Genomic DNA, 22,580 nt, shown 5'->3' with positions numbered 1-22,580 from the left:
CACTGAAGAGTTAATTATTGTAAGCAACACCTACAATTTTAAATACAATTTGGGAATTTATATGTAATTCCATGTCACATTTTTCTTGTTAAAACTGCAAATGAGAGACTCATAAAGTTATCCGCCCTTAACTTATTGGCACTATATATTGCACAGGGTAAACAGAAACATCTTTCAAGGTTGCTGTAGTCTGGAAGAGCTCAGATCGGCAAAGCCTTTGTGTGCAGATCAGATTCACTGTTTGGCTATGCTGAGGGGTAAGTAATTAATAATGTTGATCTCCAGATGATGTAAATAATACAAAAAAAAAACAACAGATAGTTGGTGTGAATCGTCCCGTTTCTCGTATACAGTTCTTAAGTTGTTGGTTTGTTGGTATGCCATAATGTTCTAGCATTTTTTGTAAATGTGGCTTCCATGTTTTCATTTATTTCTTTCATAGTTAGAAGTTCATCGAAAATTGGGGAGATCTTTGTAGTAAGCAAAATTCTGGAAAAGTTTACTAAAGGCAACAATCATGCCCCCCATTGGCAGATATTGGGGAAAATAAGGATCAGGCAGATGGATTTCAACATGTGCAATCTTATTCTTCTTGGGGAGATTAGTTACTGCCAGGGATTTCTGGTAGCAGTTTACTCTTCTTTCACATGCATGCTTGGCATGTGACAAATGTTCTTTGTACAGTTAACTCGTTTAATATCAAAGCTTAGTTTCTGGTCTTTGATTATATGATCAGACACAGAAAGAAAACTTTAATTTTTTCTTATCTTAACAGTTGCATGCTAGATGGTGTCACCGAACATGGACTTATCCAAAGCTGGGAATGCCCAATATTTGGTGCGGAGATCAGTTTATAATGAGTCAACATTTTCAGAAGAAAATGAAAAAAAAGAGAGAGTAAAGAAAACATATTGTGAACGATTGAAAAAGAGCTGCAGGTACAGTAAACCATGTTTATACCAGAGAATTAATTTACAAACTGTTCTTGCTACAAAATAGGAATTCTTCTGGCTATCTGTGAATCTCCCCTAGATACAGACAAGACCATAACTACAATTATTCTGTCTCCTATGTACAAGAATATAACTACTATAATACTGCCTCTTATGTATAAGAATATAACTACTATAATACTGCCCCCTATGTGCAAGAATATAACTACTATAATACTGCTCTTATGTACAAGAATATAACTATTATAATACTGCTCCTATGTACAAGAATATAACTACTATAATACTGCCTCTATGTGCAAGAATATAACTACTATAATACTGCCCCCTATGTACAAGAATATAACCACTATAATACTGCCTCCTATGTACAAGAATATAACTACTATAGTACTGCCCCCTATGTACAAGCATAATACTACTATAATACTGCCTCCTATGTACAAGAATATAACTAATATAATGCTGCCTCCTATGTACAAGAATATAACTACTATAGTACTGCCCCCTATGTACAAGCATAATACTACTATAATACTGCTCATATGTACAAGAATATAACTACTATAATACTGCCTCCTATGTACAAGAATATAACTACTATAATACTGCCCCCTATGGACAAGAATATAACTACTATAATACTGCCCCCTATGGACAAGAATATAACTACTATAATACTGCCCCCTATGTACAAGAATATAACCACTATAATACTGCCTCCTATGTACAAGAATATAACTACTATAGTACTGCCCCCTCTGTACAAGAATATAACTACTATAATACTGCCCCCTATGTACAAGAATATAACTACTATAATACTGCTCCTATGTACAAGAATATACCTACTATAATACTGCTCCTATGTACAAGAATATACCTACTATAATACTGCCTCCTATGTACAAGAATATAACTACTATAATACTGCCTCCTATGTACAAGAATATAACTACTATAATGCTGCCTCCTATGTACAAGAATATAACTACTATAGTACTGCCCCCTATGTACAAGCATAATACTACTATAAAACTGCTCATATGTACAAGAATATAACTACTATAATACTGCCTCCTATGTACAAGAATATAACTACTATAATACTGCCCCCTATGTACAAGAATATAACTACTATAATACTGCCCCCTATGTACAAGAATATAACCACTATAATACTGCCTCCTATGTACAAGAATATAACTACTATAGTACTGCCCCCTATGTACAAGCATAATACTACTATAATACTGCTCCCTATGTACAAGAATATAACTACTATAGTACTGCCCCCTATGTACAAGAATATAACTACTATAGTACTGCCCCCTATGTACAAGAATATAACTACTATAATACTGCCCCCTATGTACAAGAATATAACTACTATAATACTGCTCCTATGTACAAGAATATACCTACTATAATACTGCTCCTATGTACAAGAATATAACTACTATAATACTGCCCCCTATGTACAAGAATATAACTACTATAATACTGCTCCTATGTACAAGAATATACCTACTATAATACTGCTCCTATGTACAAGAATATAACTACTATAATACTGCCCCCTATGTACAAGAATATAACTACTATAATACTGCTCCTATGTACAAGAATATACCTACTATAATACTGCTCCTATGTACAAGAATATACCTACTATAATACTGCCTCCTATGTACAAGAATATAACTACTATAATACTGCCTCCTATGTACAAGAATATAACTACTATAATGCTGCCTCCTATGTACAAGAATATAACTACTATAGTACTGCCCCCTATGTACAAGCATAATACTACTATAATACTGCTCATATGTACAAGAATATAACTACTATAATACTGCCCCCTATGTACAAGAATATAACTACTATAATACTGCCCCCTATGTACAAGAATATAACCACTATAATACTGCCTCCTATGTACAAGAATATAACTACTATAGTACTGCCCCCTATGTACAAGCATAATACTACTATAATACTGCTCCCTATGTACAAGAATATAACTACTATAATACTGCCCCCTATGTACAAGAATATAACTACTATAATACTGCCCCCTATGTACAAGAATATAACTACTATAATACTGCTCCTATGTACAAGAATATACCTACTATAATACTGCCCCCTATGTACAAGAATATAACTACTATAATACTGCCCCCTATGTACAAGAATATACCTACTATAATACTGCCTCCTATGTACAAGAATATACCTACTATAATACTGCCTCCTATGTACAAGAATATAACTACTATAATACTGCCTCCTATGTACAAGAATATACCTACTATAATACTGCCTCCTATGTACAAGAATATAACTACTATAATACTGCCTCCTATGTACAAGAATATACCTACTATAATACTGCCCCCTATGTACAAGAATATAGCTACTATAATACTGCCTCCTATGTACAAGAATATACCTACGATAATACTGCCTCCTATGTACAAGAATATAACTACTATAATACTGCCTCCTATGTACAAGAATATAACTACTATAATACTGCCTCCTATGTACAAGAATATAACTACTATAATACTGCTCATATGTACAAGAATATAACTACTATAATACTGCCTCCTATGTACAAGAATATAACTACTATAATACTGCCTCCTATGTACAAGAATATAACTACTATAATACTGCCCCTATGTACAAGAATATAACTACTATAATACTGCTCCATGTACAAGAATATAACTACTATAATACTGCTCCCTATGTACAAGAATATAACTACTATAATACTGCCTCCTATGTACAAGAATATAACTACTATAATGCTGCCTCCTATGTACAAGAATATAACTACTATAATACTGCCCCCTATGTACAGGAATAATCCGTAGAGGACACAACATAAGGGACCATCTTGTCAAAAGTCATTTGAATTCTGATACCAATGAGAACTGGTTAAATAGCCGGAAACCATCTGGGACATTCCCCTGCCACGATTGCGCAGCATGCAGATTCATCCTAAAAAGCAATACATTCACAAGTGCGAGTACAAATAAAACCTACTCTAACCGTGGGTTTATCAACTGTGAAACTCGCAATGTGGTGTATATGGCTTCTTGCCCCTGCCCCAGGAACTACGTCGGAAAGACCATACAGGAGTTCCGGCGTCGTATCCTGGGGCATGTCGGCAACATCCAACGTGGGGAGTCTACCCCACTAGCGGATCACTTTGGGGATGTCCATCATGGTGAACTTAAAGATCTAAAATTCCAGGGAATTGAAATCCTACGGACTAACGCAAGACGAGGAGACACGGATAAAAAACTGTTACAAAAAGAGGCCAATTGGATATTTAGACTAAACACGGTAAAACCAGCTGGTCCAAATGCGACACTAAGTTTCAACTGCTTTCTATAGTTTCTGAGAGGCTTCTCCTTCGGCCACATAACCACGACAATCCCTCTGAATGTGGGTGTACGTACTAAACGTTTTTCAGGTATCACCCTAAAGATACATATCTATGCATTATGTAACTCTCTCTGGCACCACATAAGCAGAATCTGACTCATTTTTTAAGTCATCAGTTTAACACCTTGGGTACTATATGACTTACGTATGACACTACGATTTGGATGGAGCGCTACGATAGAGGAGCGAACTGCAGACCCTGATACAAAACTTTCAGAGGTTCCCCCCTGCACTTCTAATTGTAATAAAGAAATCCCCTTTACCTGTCTGCCGCTGCACAATATAAACTGTATAGTTGGAGTACCTTCAGCTCTACTTACTTAAGTAGAAGCTGATGCTGTTTACATCCCTTGCATCAAGCTTGATTGCGTTCACTTCTGTATACGATCTGTCCTGTTGGTCTCCGGGAAGGGCCGGGCTACGTCTAAACCACGCCCTTCTTCACGCCCCACTGTCACTTCTTGGGTGACGCCCCCCCGTCAGATGACGTGCGGATGTCATGTAAGATACGCCTACACCTGACATGCAGCCTAATAAAATGATACGCCACGCGACGATTTCTTCGTGCGGCGGACACTGGAACAGGACAGACTGAGTGGCTCTATTGCCACCCCTGAGTGACGCCCCGCGCGATTAAGCCATCGAAATCTAATACATTAGACTTCCCACACTAAGCTCCTCCCTCCCCGATACACTACCCAATGAGGAGGCACGCTACGTGATGACGTCACCACGCGGCGCGTCATGCGTTCCACTGTGGAACGCGGAAGCTTCTGCACGGCTGCTTTAGAAGTGGATCGCATAGACATCCACACCGATCAGATGGGGGATAATAAACTACTGAACAATTGTCTGCAGCGCCGCTTGATCATCGTATCGCCTAGAGGTGTACAAATACTATAACGGGCATTATTACCAGGAGGGCTTTCCCTACGACAGTTGGTACCGCCCTCCCGGGTCCCAATAGGCTGGATCATATAACCCCTCCCATAGAGGAGGAGTTACACCTTGTTTTAAGCACTGTCAGAAGCTCCAGCACCTCATAGCCGGCTGCTCACCATCAGAGCCGCAGGCGCCACTTCTTCCTCTCTGTCCCTGCTTTATACCCCGGTCTAATCCAGTTTGGACAGACACTCAAGGGGTTCTGTCCTCCTCTGCTTCTCTGAAAGAATCGCAAACGGGGTATTATCCCCCGAATTTAGCTCCGACAATTTTTTCCTCTTTCTGAGTTAACTTGTCGTTGTCTGGGGCATATACTACATATGACCTCAGCCATCCGTCTCTAAGGGCATTTTCCCTGATACACACAGATTGGATTCATACCAAGTGTGATAGAGCGGATCTCTAGGGATTATAGAGGAGCACCTGATACAACAAACTGCTTGTGACAGATTAACCTCTATGGGTGTCATATTAATCTACACCGGTCCTAGAAACTTTTAGACTTGGGATACTATCCTGACGGGCACAGCAGGGAACTTTCAGGGGGTCATTACCTGGCATCGCTCCAGTAGTGGGTGACTAAGCTAGATCTGAGGCTGTCATCCGCTGCTCCGAGGTGCCACGTGACATACCTGGAGTAATACTGGTATATACCACTCTATATGCCAGGCCTAACTAATGACCATGTTAAAAGAAAACCTGACAGCGGTACTAATCTAGGTACCGCGACGGAAACGGAAAGCCCGAAGTGGTAACCGTAATTCTACGGGAAATATTAAACAGGTGGTACTATCTAAGCAGGACCTAACCATTAATAACGTCCTGATGAAGTACCAAATCCTGTTGCTTTATTATTTTACTGTGATAATTTAGATACACGAATTAATGGGTGACAATCACCCGTGCTCCTGAGGAACTGCCCTTTACCAGGACAGGGAAACGCGTCGAGCTTTCTGAACCTTTTTTCTTTGTTCAGCATCATTGACGTGCAATGAGCCCACGTATCTAGCACCTCCATATGTGTTAACAACACCGTGCTACAAATGGGTACTCTTAGTAAACTGTTTTAGCAATTCCAATATGCAAAACAACATCGTGTTATAAGTGGGTATCAATTCTTGTACCGCACCAGTATTCAAAACATCTATCCTCTATACTTGGACACAAAAAATTTTGTGAATTACTGGACCTTTACCCCTTTTTTTCCATATTTATGAGCGGTACTTATCTCCTCAATCTACCTGGGAGACACGCTACCCTACACGATCCCTAACTAGGGCTGATCCCTTACATATGTGTTACTTGTTTCTTTGTGTATCGTCTGTGAGCCCACGTTTTTAGAATTTATTAATAAAAGTCATTACATTTTAATATCTATATCTGTGAAGGGTCTCTATGTACAGGAATATAACTACTATAATAACTACCCTCTGTACAAGAATATAACTATGAGGGTGCGTTCGCACGAGCGCAGCGTATAATCGCCGGAAAGAACGTTTTTCGCCGATCACGACCAGAGCTAGAAAGCGTATTTTCGTTTGTTCCTACTTTTCAAACGGTCTTTTCGGCCATCGAATATACGTCGGCACTTATTTCGGTCGCGTATGTCCATTTTTCCGCGGATTGCCGTTTTTACGCGCCGTAAAATCGCCCATGTGAACGAATACATTCGAAACCATTGCCTCAGATGGTCACATATATACGTTTGGGCGCAAAAACGCGCCATTTATGCGCTCGTGTGAACGCACCCTAATACTGCCCCCTTTGTATAATATTTTAAATCTGCACTAGTAGGACTTTTAAGTGTGACTTCTACTTGACTAACTTTAAATTGTCATATGAATGCATAAGTTGACATAAGATCCTAGTGTTGTCAAGAATAAGTCAAACTGAAGAGCATAGATGCAATATCAGCATTTTGTTTATCCTATTTATGTTTTGATGATCCACATCTTAATTACTATTCTTGTGCTCACTGTTACTTTGTTGGCTGGTTGGTCAGTAGACAATTGTTGTCATCATGCTGTAGTCAAAATGAAAACTGGAACTATTGTTCCAAGTCTCCAAATTGCTGAACACTCTAGTATTCATGTCCAAAGTCACTGCAGCAATTTCTTGCACAATGTTCTTTTTCAATTCCTGGATAGTTTGTGGCTCATTCAAGGAAAACTTCCCCTTCAGGAAGAACCACAAAATAAAAAGTTTGGTGAGGTCAAATCAGGTGATTCAAATCAGGGTTAATCTCTTGCTTTTTTAGTATAGAAGATGAGGAGTCAAATGAAACTTGGCATCTGGGATAAGAATGTAAGGAGGGAATAAAATGTCTTTTGATTGAGTTAATTGATAACTCTGAAGTGGCTATAAAGTAGTTTCATTGGTGTAATATAGTCATCAAAGAGTAACAAACCCACAGAAAATGTTACCTTGCTGAAAGCGATCAACAGAAGGCAAACATTTTCATTGCAGTGTAACTTTGTAAGAGCCCTGTGTGGTGCAAAATGCTAAGGCAGCAGAACTGCAGTCCTAAGCTCTCGCTCATGACCTGAAGGCTGCAAACTCAATCCCCTCATGGTTCAGGTAGCCGGCTCAAGGTTGATTCAGCCTTTCATCCTTCCAAAGTTGGTAAAATGAGTACCCAGCTTGGTAGGATGTAATAAATAAATTACTTGAAAGCGCTGCGGAATAAGTTGGCGCTATACTAATGCAGTGTCCCAGAACAACATCCTGGTCCTCTTCATAATTGTCATACATGTATTGTCTTATGTGGATGTACTGTGCAAAGCTGTTCTGTTCATTTTCTGCATGTATGTTGCACAGTTGCTGTGCTTGAAGGGTTAATTCCCTTAAAATCATCGCCTGTCAGCTCTGCTGCTGAATGTATCTCTCTTATTGTGTCATGTGGTACAAGTGAGGTGGTAAAAGGGAGTGTCTGAGAGCGGGTAAGGTTGTTGATGATCATCCATCTACCCATGCTGTTGGAGGACCCACAGGGATGCAGGGAAGCATCTTTAGCTTCCCTGCATTGAAAATGGAGAAAAAGGAGAGGCTCCCCATGTTGGAGCTGAGAACCTTCCCTCTTCCCCAATCCGCTGGAGAAACCGCAGGGGCGCAGGGAGACAGCCCTGGTTTCCTCGTGTCTAATATGGAGATGAAAGAGAGACAGCCCCACCGCATGTGAAACGTATGAGAGAACAAGTGAGTCACTAAATCCTCCAGAGTGAGAGAAACCCCCAAGTAATTCTGTATAGAGTGACCCACCGTACCAGGTACCCATTCACACCACAGGCATTTTTTTTCTTGTGTGGCTGTCCGCCATTAGGATCACCACACAGAGGTACGTAATTGTGACACCCACGCGGATAATGTGCGGGGTGCATCTAGGCTAAGCCTTTTCTGCAGTAATTGCCTGCCAGAATGTTTGTGGAGAGACCCCTACCTTTTACCTCCTCTGGACTATTTCCAGGACCGGTGACATATAGATAACGTGGACTATAGGGCCGCATTGTTCCTGTGTTTTCCTCCCAACCTCTGAGCTTCTGCCTGTAACTTCATACAAGTGAAATTGTACCTGTAATAACCTGTTTGCAATGTTTACCTAAGTAAAGTTTACTGGGTCTCAACCATTCCTGAGGTCCCGAGGTACGACACACAAGCCTCTGTGCTTATTACTCTGCCGTACAGAATAATGGTGTGGGAACAGTAGTGTCACGACGTAATATATATTTCCCTATGATAATACCCCCCTGTGTTACCATTCGGCAGCACCGTGACAAGGGCAAGGCCTCTGGGCATACATAAGCCTCAGTAGCCATTACACAACACCGCAAAGTGTTACAATCAGTGATGTCTCTCTGCTATAGTATAGGACTTTTTACTGCCCAGGTTAGTCTCATCCCTTATTTTAACCCTTTGCAATCCAATTTTGGATTCAGGGTTTCCTAGGGGGCTTTCTCTCTCTGCCATTATACAATGGTGCCATCTGCTGGCTAGAGCCAGTACTGTGATATGGGACATGCTGGAGAGGCCCCCAACAGCAGAGCAGCTAGTAATCTACTGTAAGAATACCCTGCCGGACGTCTTCCAACATCGAAGCTGTACGACCTTCAATTAGAATGTCTTCAGACGTCAGACAGTGGATTGGAAAGGGTAAATGCATAAATTGAAAAGTCCCAATAAAGACAAACATCTCATGTACTGCCATTGATTTGAAGCATATGCCACCGACAATCTGAATATCCTTAAAGTCATGTGATATACAGAAGAGGCTTGGATTCACTTATACAACTATGTAAACTCCCAAAGTATGTGGATGTGGGCAGCTGAAAATCATCACAAATGCATGTAACCCTGCTTCACCCTGCCAAAATTGGCATCTGGCACAATATCATGGCGACAAATAATTGGCTCCATCTCTTTTGGCAATACTGTGATCCATGCATTGTACGTGAAGACCTTCCACATGTTCATGAATCAATTTGACAATGAGGAAATTAGCACCGGATAATTTCAACAGGATGGAGCGACGTGATGCAGCTCCAATGCCATCATGCCTGAGATCTGGGCATTTTTGAGGGATATAATAATTTCTAAAGGTACTTTGGCCACCACAGTCACCTGATTTGACCCCACCAGACTTTTTCTTGTGGTTCCTCCTGAAGGGAAGAGTTTCCTTGAATAACCCACAAACTCTCCAGGAAATGGAAAGGAACATTGCACAATTGTTCAGCAACTTCAAGCCTTGGGGTCAGGCATGCTTGACCACAAATAGAGGACACTTGCAACACATGGTATGAGTGGTGCCGGATTCTCATTAAGTAATGTATGTGTGGAGCAGATTTCATTAAAATGTGATCATGAGTCTTGGAGCTATAGCTGTTTATGCAGGCCTCCGATGAGTGGGCCTCCTTGTACAACCATAAGTTGAGCCTCTCATCATTTTGTCTTGTTCTGTCATTGTGGCACAATCTGGATACGCAACTGCTATGGGGTCAAGCACCAAACTGTTACCCCTGCTTACAGTGACAGTGTTCCTGCTGCTGTTACAAATTTATAAAAAATTATACAGCTATAATTGAGTTTGCATCCTCCATCAACTCTCAGTAGCCAAATACAGACATGTTGGGTCCTCCAGACACTCTTAGTAGCCAAATACAGACATGTTAGGTCCTCCAGACACTCTTAGTAGCCAAATACAGACATGTTGGGTCCTCCAGACACTCTTAGTAGCCAAATACAGATATGTTGGGTCTTACTGACGCTCTTAGTAGCCAAATACAGACATGTTGGGTCCTCCAGACACTCTTAGTAGCCAAATACAGACATGTTGGGTCCTCCAGACACTCTTAGTAGCCAAATACAGATATGTTGGGTCTTACTGACGCTCTTAGTAGCCAAATACAGACATGTTGGGTCCTCCAGACACTCTTAGTAGCCAAATACAGACATGTTGGGTCCTCCAGACACTCTTAGTAGCCAAATACAGATATGTTGGGTCTTACTGACGCTCTTAGTAGCCAAATACAGACATGTTGGGTCCTCCAGACACTCTTAGTAGCCAAATACAGACATGTTGGGTCCTCCAGACACTCTTAGTAGCCAAATACAGATATGTTGGGTCCTCCAGACACTCTTAGTAGCCAAATACAGATATGTTGGGTCTTACTGACGCTCTTAGTAGCCAAATACAGACATGTTGGGTCCTCCAGACACTCTTAGTAGCCAAATACAGACATGTTGGGTCCTCCAGACACTCTTAGTAGCCAAATACAGATATGTTGGGTCTTACTGACGCTCTTAGTAGCCAAATACAGACATGTTGGGTCCTCCAGACACTCTTAGTAGCCAAATACAGACATGTTGGGTCCTCCAGACACACTTAGTAGCCAAATACAGATATGTTGGGTCTTACTGACGCTCTTAGTAGCCAAATACAGACATGTTGGGTCCTCCAGACACTCTTAGTAGCCAAATACAGATATGTTGGGTCTTACTGACGCTCTTAGTAGCCAAATACAGACATGTTGGGTCCTCCAGACACACTTAGTAGCCAAATACAGACATGTTGGGTCCTCCAGACACACTTAGTAGCCAAATACAGATATGTTGGGTCTTACTGACGCTCTTAGTAGCCAAATACAGACATGTTGGGTCCTCCAGACACTCTTAGTAGCCAAATACAGATATGTTGGGTCTTACTGACGCTCTTAGTAGCCAAATACAGACATGTTGGGTCCTCCAGACACTCTTAGTAGCCAAATACAGACATGTTGGGTCCTCCAGACACTCTTAGTAGCCAAATACAGACATGTTGGGTCCTCCAGACACACTTAGTAGCCAAATACAGATATGTTGGGTCTTACTGACGCTCTTAGTAGCCAAATACAGACATGTTGGGTCCTCCAGACACTCTTAGTAGCCAAATACAGATATGTTGGGTCTTACTGACGCTCTTAGTAGCCAAATACAGACATGTTGGGTCCTCCAGACACACTTAGTAGCCAAATACAGATATGTTGGGTCTTACTGACGCTCTTAGTAGCCAAATACAGACATGTTGGGTCCTCCAGACACACTTCGTAGCCAAATACAGATATGTTGGGTCTTACTGACGCTCTTAGTAGCCAAATACAGACATGTTGGGTCCTCCAGACACTCTTAGTAGCCAAATACAGACATGTTGGGTCCTCCAGACACACTTAGTAGCCAAATACAGATATGTTGGGTCTTACTGACGCTCTTAGTAGCCAAATACAGACATGTTGGGTCCTCCAGACACTCTTAGTAGCCAAATACAGACATGTTGGGTCCTCCAGACACTCCTAATAGCCACTCTCCACTCTGTGTAATTTATGACTATCTAGAATAAGGAATTCCTCTCTCAAAACTCCCTAATAAGGCCTTTTAACAATGGGTGTTCTAAACCAGAAGGTCCATTTAATATTATTCAACGGCAGCATCTTTGTGACAGAATTTCATTACCTCTTATAACCAAAAACCTCTTTGCTAATAGAAAATCATCAATTAATTGCTGTTGCCAAATCTTTTCTTCTTCTTATTTGTCCGCATCTAATACTATAAATGCACGATAATATCTTGCCCTGTTTGCTGTCAATGCATCTTTCATTAATTAAAAAAACAAAACGTATAAACAGCTCAATCAACAAAACCAGCCTGCTTTTTGATGGTTTACAGTCACCAACAGTGCATTTTCTGTACTGCACATAAAAGGAGATAAGCCAAAAATAAGCAACAAAGGGAAAAAAAATCCTAATATATGACATTTCATTGGACCAATGTTAATTAAAGGTGAGCTTCATTTCCATCCGTTTATAGTACCTGTGCTAGCTTGTAATGTCCTGTTTCCCAACAGATGCTCCAGTAGAAGAGTTCTCTTGATATTCAAATCTATTTTCCCGATATTGGACTGGATTCCTAAATACAGATGGAAGGAATGGATAGTAGGTGACCTTATCTCTGGAGTCACTACTGGACTGATATCAACTTTACAGGGTGAGTTTCCACGTATATCCATAGAGAACAATGCTGAGGCTACGAGCAGCTTTAGACCATCCGACAATGAAATGTCACCACTTCTCGTTGAACATAAGGTTCGTCATCAATTTTTTTAAGTAAGCAGTGATACTTAAAGGGATCATCTGAATCACTTAAAAAAGCATGCATGCTATCGGAACATACTAATATGTGCCTCCTGTGTTGGTTTTTGTGCCTTTTTTAGTAATATCTGCTCCCCCATGGTGCCCGTTTTTAATTGAACTCATTCGGCAAACAGGAAGGCCCACCATGTTGTTTTCTGAGCGTCCTATGCTTCCTCCTTTGGGAGCTGAGAAGGGGCACATGGTCAGAATACAGAAAATCACTGATCCAGGGAGTATACACCAGCAGTGTGGTCACATGACTTGTTTACAGAGTAGGAAAACAAGGCATCTACCAAATAAAAAGTGTCTTTACATATGGCTTATATTTAAATATATATAAATATATATTTTCCAAACACAGGATAGCCCCTTTAACCCTTTCCCAACTGAATAACGTGAATATACTTCATGTGGTTGTGAAGAGTGTATGGAGCAGCCACCGGTAGCTGCAGGGATCAGAGTCACAGCACACCTAAACAGTTTACAGGAGGAGGGGACCTCTTCTTACACCGCATTGGCACACCCCACAACGTGATCAGTGGTTGTAAATGGGCTAGCTTGGCCTACTGAAGGCTCCAGAGCTGCCATGTATAGATGCCTATCAAGTCTTGCCGGTGGAATAGTTTAATAGGCAACATTAAAGTTATATACTGCAATACTGAAATATTACAGTACTATAGTACAAGCGATCAAATGATCACAAGGTCAAGTCCCCTGTGGGAAATAAAAGCTGAAAAAAGATTCAATAAAGTTTTTTTTAATGGTAAAAAAATGTTTAAAATATTAAAAGTAAAACAAAAAACCTTTTCCTATTTATCCCATAAAAAATCTAAGCAATTAACCCCCTCCCTCCCCCCGCCTCACACACGCACACATATCTGGTATCAGCATGTATGTAAAAGATTGAACTATTAAAATATTGCAATATTTATCCTGCATTGTTATCCCAGTTCTTCAAAAAATTGAATGAAAAAAAAAACAACTCTCGTACAGCTATGTCAATGGTAAAATATAAAAGTTATAGCTCTTGGGAGACGAGGACAAAAAATGATAAATCTCTAGTCCTGGAGGTTAAGCTGGCCATAACCCAGTAACACTATGGGATACATTTATTTATGGTGAATTCATGAAACCACCTCCCCCCGCCGGCACGCACCAAGCCGAGCGCCGCACGGCCGACCAGCAGACAGGCGCGCACACACAATATGTGGGGCGTGCCGCTGGTCACCGCCACCAACCACCAGAGTGGCGGAACCCCGGACAGAGACACCAGCCCAGGTCCCCCGCTCCTCTGGCGGTCCTAACACATACATGTAATTCTTCTGGTATATAATTGATATATGACTTATGGGTCATTTAGGTGGGACGATCAGCGCTGAAAATTCGTTCAAACAAAGGAAAATGAGCGATAATCGTTCAATTTAAATGTAAAAACAAAGTTTACTATTCATTCACTTCTCGTTATCGCTCACTTTCAGTCAGCATAAATATCATTGCTGGATCGCTGGCTTATCATTCAGTGTAAACGCTCTGCGCTTCACATAGAAGGTGCAGTACTGAGTGAGAAGCCAGTGGTGATCTGCCGGTCTAAGTACTCTGCACAGACACTAACAACCTTAGCGGTGATGTCAGCACTCGTGCAATTGTTTACTCGACTGTCGGCCCATGTAAAAGGGCCATGGACATTAGAAGGCAAACTTGCAAAGACTTTCTAGAGGCACATACCATAACTGCTAGCTCAATAAGATACTACAGTATCTTGATAGAATAGACTGAATCCTAGAATGGTAGAGTTGGAAGGGACCTCCAGGGTCATCGGGTCCAACCCCCTGCTCAGTGCAGGATTGCCAGGCTGCCAGGTTACAGTCTCAATCATAGAAGTGGTGTCCTTGAATGAGTGAAAGAACTGGTTTCAACAAGAAATATAATGCCAAAATTATCAAGGCACTTCAAAGTCTGTATTTTAGGAAAAAAGGAGTTCAAACATTTCTAGGAAGTTTGAGAAACAGATTCATAAAAAAGGTTGTAAAATTCAAATCAATGGTGAAAAAAAATTGTTGGTGTTGCTGATGAAGTCTCACTTCTAGAGTATCTATGAGGGCAATGTTGGGGGCCAGCATTTTGTCAGGTTTGGGGCAATGTTGGGGGCCAGCGTTTTGTCAGGTTTGGGGGCAATGTTGGGGACCAGCATTTTGTCAGGTTTGGAGGCAATGATGGGGGCCAGCATTTTGTCAGGTTTGTCTTTTGCACTTCAAAACTATGAATCTCCAATATTCAGTTGTCATATAGAAACTTAGAGTGCATTCTGTATTCTCAGAGGGCAACTTTTTCAAAATGGTAGTCTAGGTCACAGGCGAAATGGCGCTCCTCCCACTCCAAAAAAAGAAAAGAAAAAATTAGTAGCCTTGATGTCCACTTTAGAATTAGCCATGCTATCCCTTTTTGTAGCCATAGTGTGCTCACTCACCTGCACCACTGTCCCACAGAGCCTTCCATCCACCAAGTGCCTATACTGTTACACATCCTACAGAACGACACTGGTAACATGATGACATCATTGTGCTGCCTGTGTCACATAGAAGGCACCGAGCAGTGGTGCAGGAAGCCCAGTGTGGCTTCCAACAGTGACACTGCTATTGTTTATTGTATTCCTGTCTTAAAGACAAAGAAACAATTAACTTTAAATTTTGCCATAGAGGATTAGTGGGCAGCAAGGGTGACCCACTGATCCCAGGCAGGCAGTGGTTCTTTTAAATTGCTGCCCCTTGGAATACAGAAGGCACACCACCTGAGGTAGACTACTCAACTCGCCTCATAGGAGCAGGTTGTGTAGTCGAATGCACAAATGTACAAGTCCATGTGGTTCTGTCAAGAAGTTTGTTAGAATTCCAATTTGAGGAAATCAGTAATTTTTTGATGATAGACTAATGGTGAAAACTCAAGTTGGCAGAAAGTAGAATTTAATCACATTTTTATGATTCTGGTATAGTTCATCTATTACCTGGATTAGTAGCCAAATAGTTGAGTAAATAGTGCAGAAATTATAATGTCTGTCCTACGTTCTTGCTCCCGTACTTGGGTACCACAAGAATCTTTTCCATCAGTCTAGTGCCCATAATAACTCCATCATTCTCAGGTACTCCAGTTTCGTTTTACAATAGAATAGGTATCCTATTTACAAGATTACTTGGTTTTTCTTACTGAGAACAATCACACAATAGAATATGACATAGGCTCACTTAGTCTCTAACATCCCCACATTATTGGTTAGGCCATATTCCTTTATGTACTAACCTTGAGCTGTCTGACGACACGACTACCTTGTGAGCTGCATAGTCTCTTGACTACATTATTTGTATACGTATAGTACAATGTACTTTCTAGTTCCAACGTCAGCATATCTAAGGAAGAATCCAATGGCTGGATGTTCTTAAGGATAGAAATGTCCAAGAAGGTTGGGAAATATTGAGAAATGAGATTCTCAAAGCACAATTGTTAACAATCCCTAAAAGAAGAAAGAATGGAAAAGCATTTAAAGAGACCCGGATGGATGAACACAGAACTTGCACACATCTTGAAAAAGAAGAAAAATATGTTGATCAAATGGAAAGAGGGGGGAATATCTAAAGAAGAATATAATGCGGTCTGCAGAAACTGTAGGGCAAGTGTCAGAAAAGCTAAAGCTAAGAATGAATTGAGGCTTGCAACAGAGGCCAAAAACAATAAAAAAGGATTTGGGGAGTATGTCAAAAGCAAAAGAGAAGTCAAAGATGCTATTGGATGCTTACAAGATGAAAATGGTGAATTGGTTAAGAATGATGTTAAGAAGGCTGAACTTTTAAATTCCTATTTTGTATCTGTTTTCTCTCAGAAAGTAGATGGAACATCAACTGATCTTTCCTGTGCTATTGGGGGAATAAAAGAATGTAGGCTATCTGTAAGCAGAGAGATCGTGAGGGAACACATAGCTACCTTAAATGAATTTAAGTCTCAAGGTCCAGATTAATTACATCCTAGGATACTAAAGGAAGGAGGTAATTGCTAAACCACTCTCCTTAATCTTTGAAAATTCCTTGAGAACATGAGAAGTCCCAGAAGATTGGAAAAGGGCAAATATTGTCCCTATCTTTAAAAAAGGGAAAAAGGTGGATCCAGGAAACTACTGGCCTGTAAGCCAAACTTCTATACTGGGAAAGGTCTTTGAACAAATTATTAAACAGCATGTATGCAAGTACTTGAATAAAAATGGAGTAATTAACCAGAGCAAGCATGAGTTTGTAACAAGCAAGCCATGCCAGAAAATACTAATTTTCTTCTATGATAGAATCACAGACTGGGTTGCTCAGGGAAATGTGGTGGAGTATCTCATACCATACCTATTGAAAAAAATGACCAAATATGGGATTGACAAGGAAACTGTTAGGTGGATTTACAACTGGTTGAGTGATCGTTCTCCAAGAGTGGTCATAAATGGTTGCACATCCAAGTGGAAGAATGTTTCAAGTGGGGTACCACAAGGCTCTGTCCTAGGCCCAGTATTGTTCAACATTTTTATAAATGACCTGGAGGAGGGAATTTATGGGAAACTGATCAAATTTGCTGACAACACAAAGCTAGTAGGGATAGCTAACACTAGCGAAGAGAGAGAGCGTATTCAAAAAGATTTAGACAAGTTTGAACAGTGGGCAGCGACTAATAGAATGGTATTCAACAAAGAGAAATGTAAAGTCCTACATCTGGGCAGGAAAAATGAAAATAGCACATACAGAATGGGAGGAATTGGTCTAAGCAGCAGGACATGTGAAAAAGACTTGGGTATACTAATAGATCATAGACTGAATGTGAGTCAACAATGTGATGCAGCAGCCAAAAAGGCAAACACAATTGTGGGATGTATTAAGAGAAGCATACAGTCTAGATCACAGGAGGTCATTATCCCCCTCTACTCTTCCTTAGTCAGACCTCATCTGGAATACTGTGTCCAGTTCTGGGCACCCCACTTTAAAAAAGAAATAAACAAACTGGAGCAAGTTCAGAGAAGAGTTACCAAGAGGGTGAGCGGTCTGCAAATCATGTCCTATGAGGAATGGTTAAGGGATCTGGGAATGTTTAGCTTGCAAAAAAGAAGGCTGAGAGGAGACTTAATAGCGGACTACAAATATCGGAAGGTGGTGAGTTCTCCTTCAATGGAAGTGTTCAAACAAAGGCTGGACAAGTATATATCTGGGAGGGTTTAGTAAATCCTGCACTGAGCAGGGGGTTGGACCCGATCACCCAGGAAGTCGCTTCCAACTCTACCATTCTATGATTCTACCAGGCTCTCTTTTGGATGCTTTTTTGTATATTGGAACCACATTCGCAATGCGCCAATCCAGTGGTACAGCCCTAGTCTCAATAGTGTCCCAAAATATAAGAAATAGCGGTCTAGCTCTCACGCAACTTAGTCATCTTAGAACCCTTGGGTGTATTTCATCCGGGCCCGGCAATTTATCCATTTTGATTCTCTTTAACCGGTTCTGCACTTCCTCCTGTGTTGGGCATGCAATATTTAGTGGGGGTTCATTTTATTCCCCTGCATCTCGTGTGGCATTTAATTTGCAACCGTGAATACACTAGAAAAAAAACTAATAGATTTGCCTTCCCCATATCGTCTTCTATGGTTTTTTCCTACATTATTTTTTAGAAGGCCAGTGCTTTCAGTGGAAATCCTTTTACTGAGTACTAGAGATGAGCGAGCACACTTGTCCGAGCTTGATGCTTGTTCGAGCATTAGGGTACTCGAGATCCTTGTTACTCGAGTCGAACACCACGCGGCACTCGAGTCAATTGCATTTCTTTCCCCGCATGGTTAGCACCATTTTCTAGCCAATAGACATGCGGGGAAGGCATTACCACTTCCTGCTGTGACGTGTCAGCCCTATCCCACACCACAGTAGTGAGTGGCTGGGCCGATCAGGTGACTGCCGAGTACTTAAACTGGTTCCGCCCGCGGCCCGCCTTAGACACATGCTGGCAGAGGTTAGGGAAAGTACTGCTGCTGATATAGGGAAAGCGTTAGTGTAGGATCATGTCTTCAAGAACCCCAACGGTCCTTCTTAGGGCTACTCCTCATCGTGTGCATTACTGTTGTGGCTGGCTGGGAGCAGTAGTGCACCATTTTTTTTTTCCACCTCGGGCTGTGCAGGCCATTTCATCTATAGCGTTCTCAATCTGCAATGTATTATGCAGAGTTTAGGGAAAGAGCTGCTGCTGATATAGGGAAAGTGTTAGAGTAGGATCCAGTCTTCAAGAACCCCAACGGTCCTTTTTAGGGCTACATCTGACCGTGTGCATTACTGTTGTGGCTGTCTGGGAGCAGTAGTGAACCATTATTTTTTTTTTTCACCTCAGGCTGTGCAGGCCATTTCATCTATAGCGTTCTCAATCTGCAATGTATTATACAGAGTTTAGGGAAAGAGCTGCTGCTTATATCGGGAAAGTGTTAGGGTAGGATCCAGTCTTCAAGAACCCCAATGGTCCTTTTTAGGGCTACATCTGACCGTGTGCATTACTGCTGTGCTGACTGGGAGTAGTAGTGCATCCATTTTTTTTTTTCACCGCGGGCTGTGCAGGCCATTTCAGCTATAGTGTTCTCAGTCTGCAGTGTATTATGCAGAGTTTAGGGAAGGAGCTGCTGATATAGTGAAAGTGTTAGAGTAGGATCCTGTCTTCAAGAAGCCCAAGGGTCCTTCTTAGGGCTATATCTGACCGTGTCCATTATACTTGTGGCTTGCTGGGAGTTGTAGTGCATCCATTTTTGTATTACGCATCTAGGCCTGTTCCCAGACTTTCAGTAATAGTTTTCTCAGGTTGCAGTGCCGTACAACCAGCTCTCACCGTGAAACGGCACTCAAATATTTCCTAGCCTACTGCAAGCGATTTCATTTATACCGTTCTGTGTCTGCAGGTAATTAGACACAGTGTGGGGGCACAGCCACTTCTATAGGGAAAGTTATAAACTATTCAGTCCTGATACTCCGTGCAATAACCCCAAAGCTCCATCTTAGGGCTACATCTGACCGTGTGCATTTTAGTTGTGGCCTGCTGGGAGTTGTAGTGCATCCATTTTTGTATTACGCGTCTAGGCCTGTTCCCAGCCTTTCAGTCATAGCGTTCTCAGGCTGCAGTGCCGTACAACCAGCTCTCACTGTGAAACTGCTTTCTAACATCTCCTAGCCTACTGCGAACGACCTCATTTATAACCGTCTGTGTCTGCAGTGCATTAGACAGAGGTCTCACAGCTAAACAGTACTGTAATATTTCCTGGGCCACTGCAAAGTATTTCAGCTCAGCCGCTGTGCAGAGCATCTCACAATACCCTTTCCTTGGTGGGGTTGAGATTGCCGCAGTTACCAGCACTATCCACTGGCTTTACTGTCTTCTCCCACTCCACACAGCCTCTATAATCTACAAGTCTCTGCGAGCGGTAAATCACCCCTAGGTATCAGCGCAAGACAGCGGGTTAATTTTTTCCTAATCACAGCATAGAGCCTCCGCTATCTACAAGTCTCTGTGTGTTGTGAATTAAGCCACAGTTGTCAGTGCTGTAGAGTGGGGTAATTTATTTGGGCCCTGCTCTATTCTTAATCCGCCATGATGAGGAGTAGGGGTAAGGGTCGAGGACATGAAAGCGGACGTCCAAGTGAGGGTGTGGGCACAGGCCGAGTTCCTGGTCCAGGTGAATCACAGCCGGCTGCTGCGGGATTAGGATAGAGGCAAGTTTCTCGGGTCCCCAGCTTCATATCACAATTTACGGGTCCGCATGGTAGACCTTTATTGCAAACAGAGCAGGTCCTGTCGTGGATGGCAGAAAATGCGTCCAGCAATGTATCAACCACCCAGTCTTCTACGCAGTCCACTACTCCCGGCCTAGGGACTGCAACTCTGAATCCTCTGGCTGCTGCTCCTCCTTCCTCCCAGCCTCCTCACTCCATGTAAATGACATATTCTGATGAGAAAGCAGACTCCCAGAAACTGTTCTCGGGTCCCTGCCATGAGTGGGAAAAACTGGTTCCTCTCTCACCTGAGGAGTTTGTTGTGACCGATGCCCAACCTTTGGAAAGTTCCCGAAGTCCGGATGATGAGGCTGGGGATTTCCGACAACTGTCTCAAGAGCTTTTTGTGGTGAGGATGATGATGAAACACAGTTGTCTGTCAGTGAGGTAGTAGTAAGGGCAGTAAGTCCGAGGGAGGAGCGCACAGAGGATTCGGAGGAAGAGCAGCTGGACGATGAGGTGACTGACCTCACCTGGTTTGCAAAGCCTACTGAGGACAGGGCTTCAGAGGGGGAGGCAAGTGCAGCAGCAGGACAGGTTGGAAGAGGCAGTGGAGTGGCCAGGGGTAGAGGCAGGGCCAGAGCGAAGAATCCCCCAACTGTTTCCCAAAGCATCCCCTCGCGGCAAGCCTCCATGCAGAGGGCTAGATGCTCAAAGGTTTGGATGTTTTTTAGTGAGAGCGCGGACAACCGACGAACAGTGGTGAGCAACCTGTGCCACACCAAGATCAGCCGGGGAGCCACCAACCTCACCACCACCAGCATGCGCAGGCATATGATGGCCAAGCACCCCACAAGGTGGGACGAAGGCCATACCACTGCCTCTTCTCCTGTGCCCCAACCTGCCACACAAATCCAATCCCCCTCCCAGGACACAGGCACGAGTGCTTCCCGGCCTGCACCCACACCCTCACCTCCACCGTCCTCCACTCCATCCAGCAATGTCTCTCACAATGCTAACACAAGCATTGGAGTGAAAGCGCAAATACGCCGCCACCCACCCACACGAACAAGCTTTAAACGTGCACATTGCCAAACTAATCAGCCTGGAGATGCTGCCGTTCAGGCTTGTGGAAACGGAGGCTTTCAAAAACATGATGGCGGCGGCGGTCCCACGCTACTTGGTCCCCAGTCGCCACTATTTTTCCCGGTGTGCCGTCCCAGCCCTACACCAGCACGTCTTCCGCAACATAAATTGTGCCCTCACCAACGCGGTTATTGGAAAGGTCCACTTAAGCACGGACACATGGACAAGTACTGTCAGGCAGGGCCACTATATCTCCCTGACGGCACATTGGGTGAATTTGGTGGAGGCTGGGACCGTGTCAGAGCCTGGGACCACTCACGTCCTACCCACACCCAGAATAGCGGGTCCTACCTCAGTGCTGGTATCTGTGGCGTTTTATGCCACCTCCTCCAAACCCTCCCCCTCCTCCTCCTCCGCCACCTCTACCTCTCAATTAAGAAGTGTGAGCACGTCGCCAGCAGTCGGTAGCGCGCGGAGCCGCAGCACAGCGGTGGGCAAGCGTCAGCAAGCCGTGCTGAAACTAATCAGCTTAGGTGACAAGAGGCACGCGGCCCCCAAGCTGTTGCAGGGTCTGACAGAGCAGACCGACCTCTGGCTTTTGCCGCTGAGCCTCTAATTGGGCATGGTCGTGTGTGACAACGGCAGTAACCTGGTGGCGGCTCTGCAGCTCGGCAGCCTCACACACATGCCATGCCTGGTCCACGTCTTCAACCTGGTGGTTC

At 42.7% G+C, this 22,580-nt stretch overlaps 1 protein-coding gene across 1 annotated transcript in view; it reads left to right on the top strand.

Moving 5' to 3' along the window:
- Window positions 1-801: 801 nt before the first annotated feature.
- The window catches only part of LOC136588079 (pendrin-like), a 130,798-nt gene continuing 109,019 nt past the window's right edge, over window positions 802-22,580 (top strand). Inside the window, exons 1-2 of the mRNA XM_066587017.1 lie at window positions 802-938; window positions 12,733-12,872. Coding sequence (XP_066443114.1) covers window positions 802-938; window positions 12,733-12,872 — 277 coding nt within the window. The remainder of the gene's footprint in view (window positions 939-12,732; window positions 12,873-22,580) is intronic.

This window comes from Eleutherodactylus coqui, chromosome 13 (assembly GCF_035609145.1).
Source record: "Eleutherodactylus coqui strain aEleCoq1 chromosome 13, aEleCoq1.hap1, whole genome shotgun sequence".
Classification (NCBI taxonomy): Eukaryota; Metazoa; Chordata; class Amphibia; order Anura; family Eleutherodactylidae; genus Eleutherodactylus; species Eleutherodactylus coqui.
The sequence above is the reverse complement of the archived record's forward strand: the minus strand, read 5'-3'. Positions and strand labels throughout refer to the sequence as shown.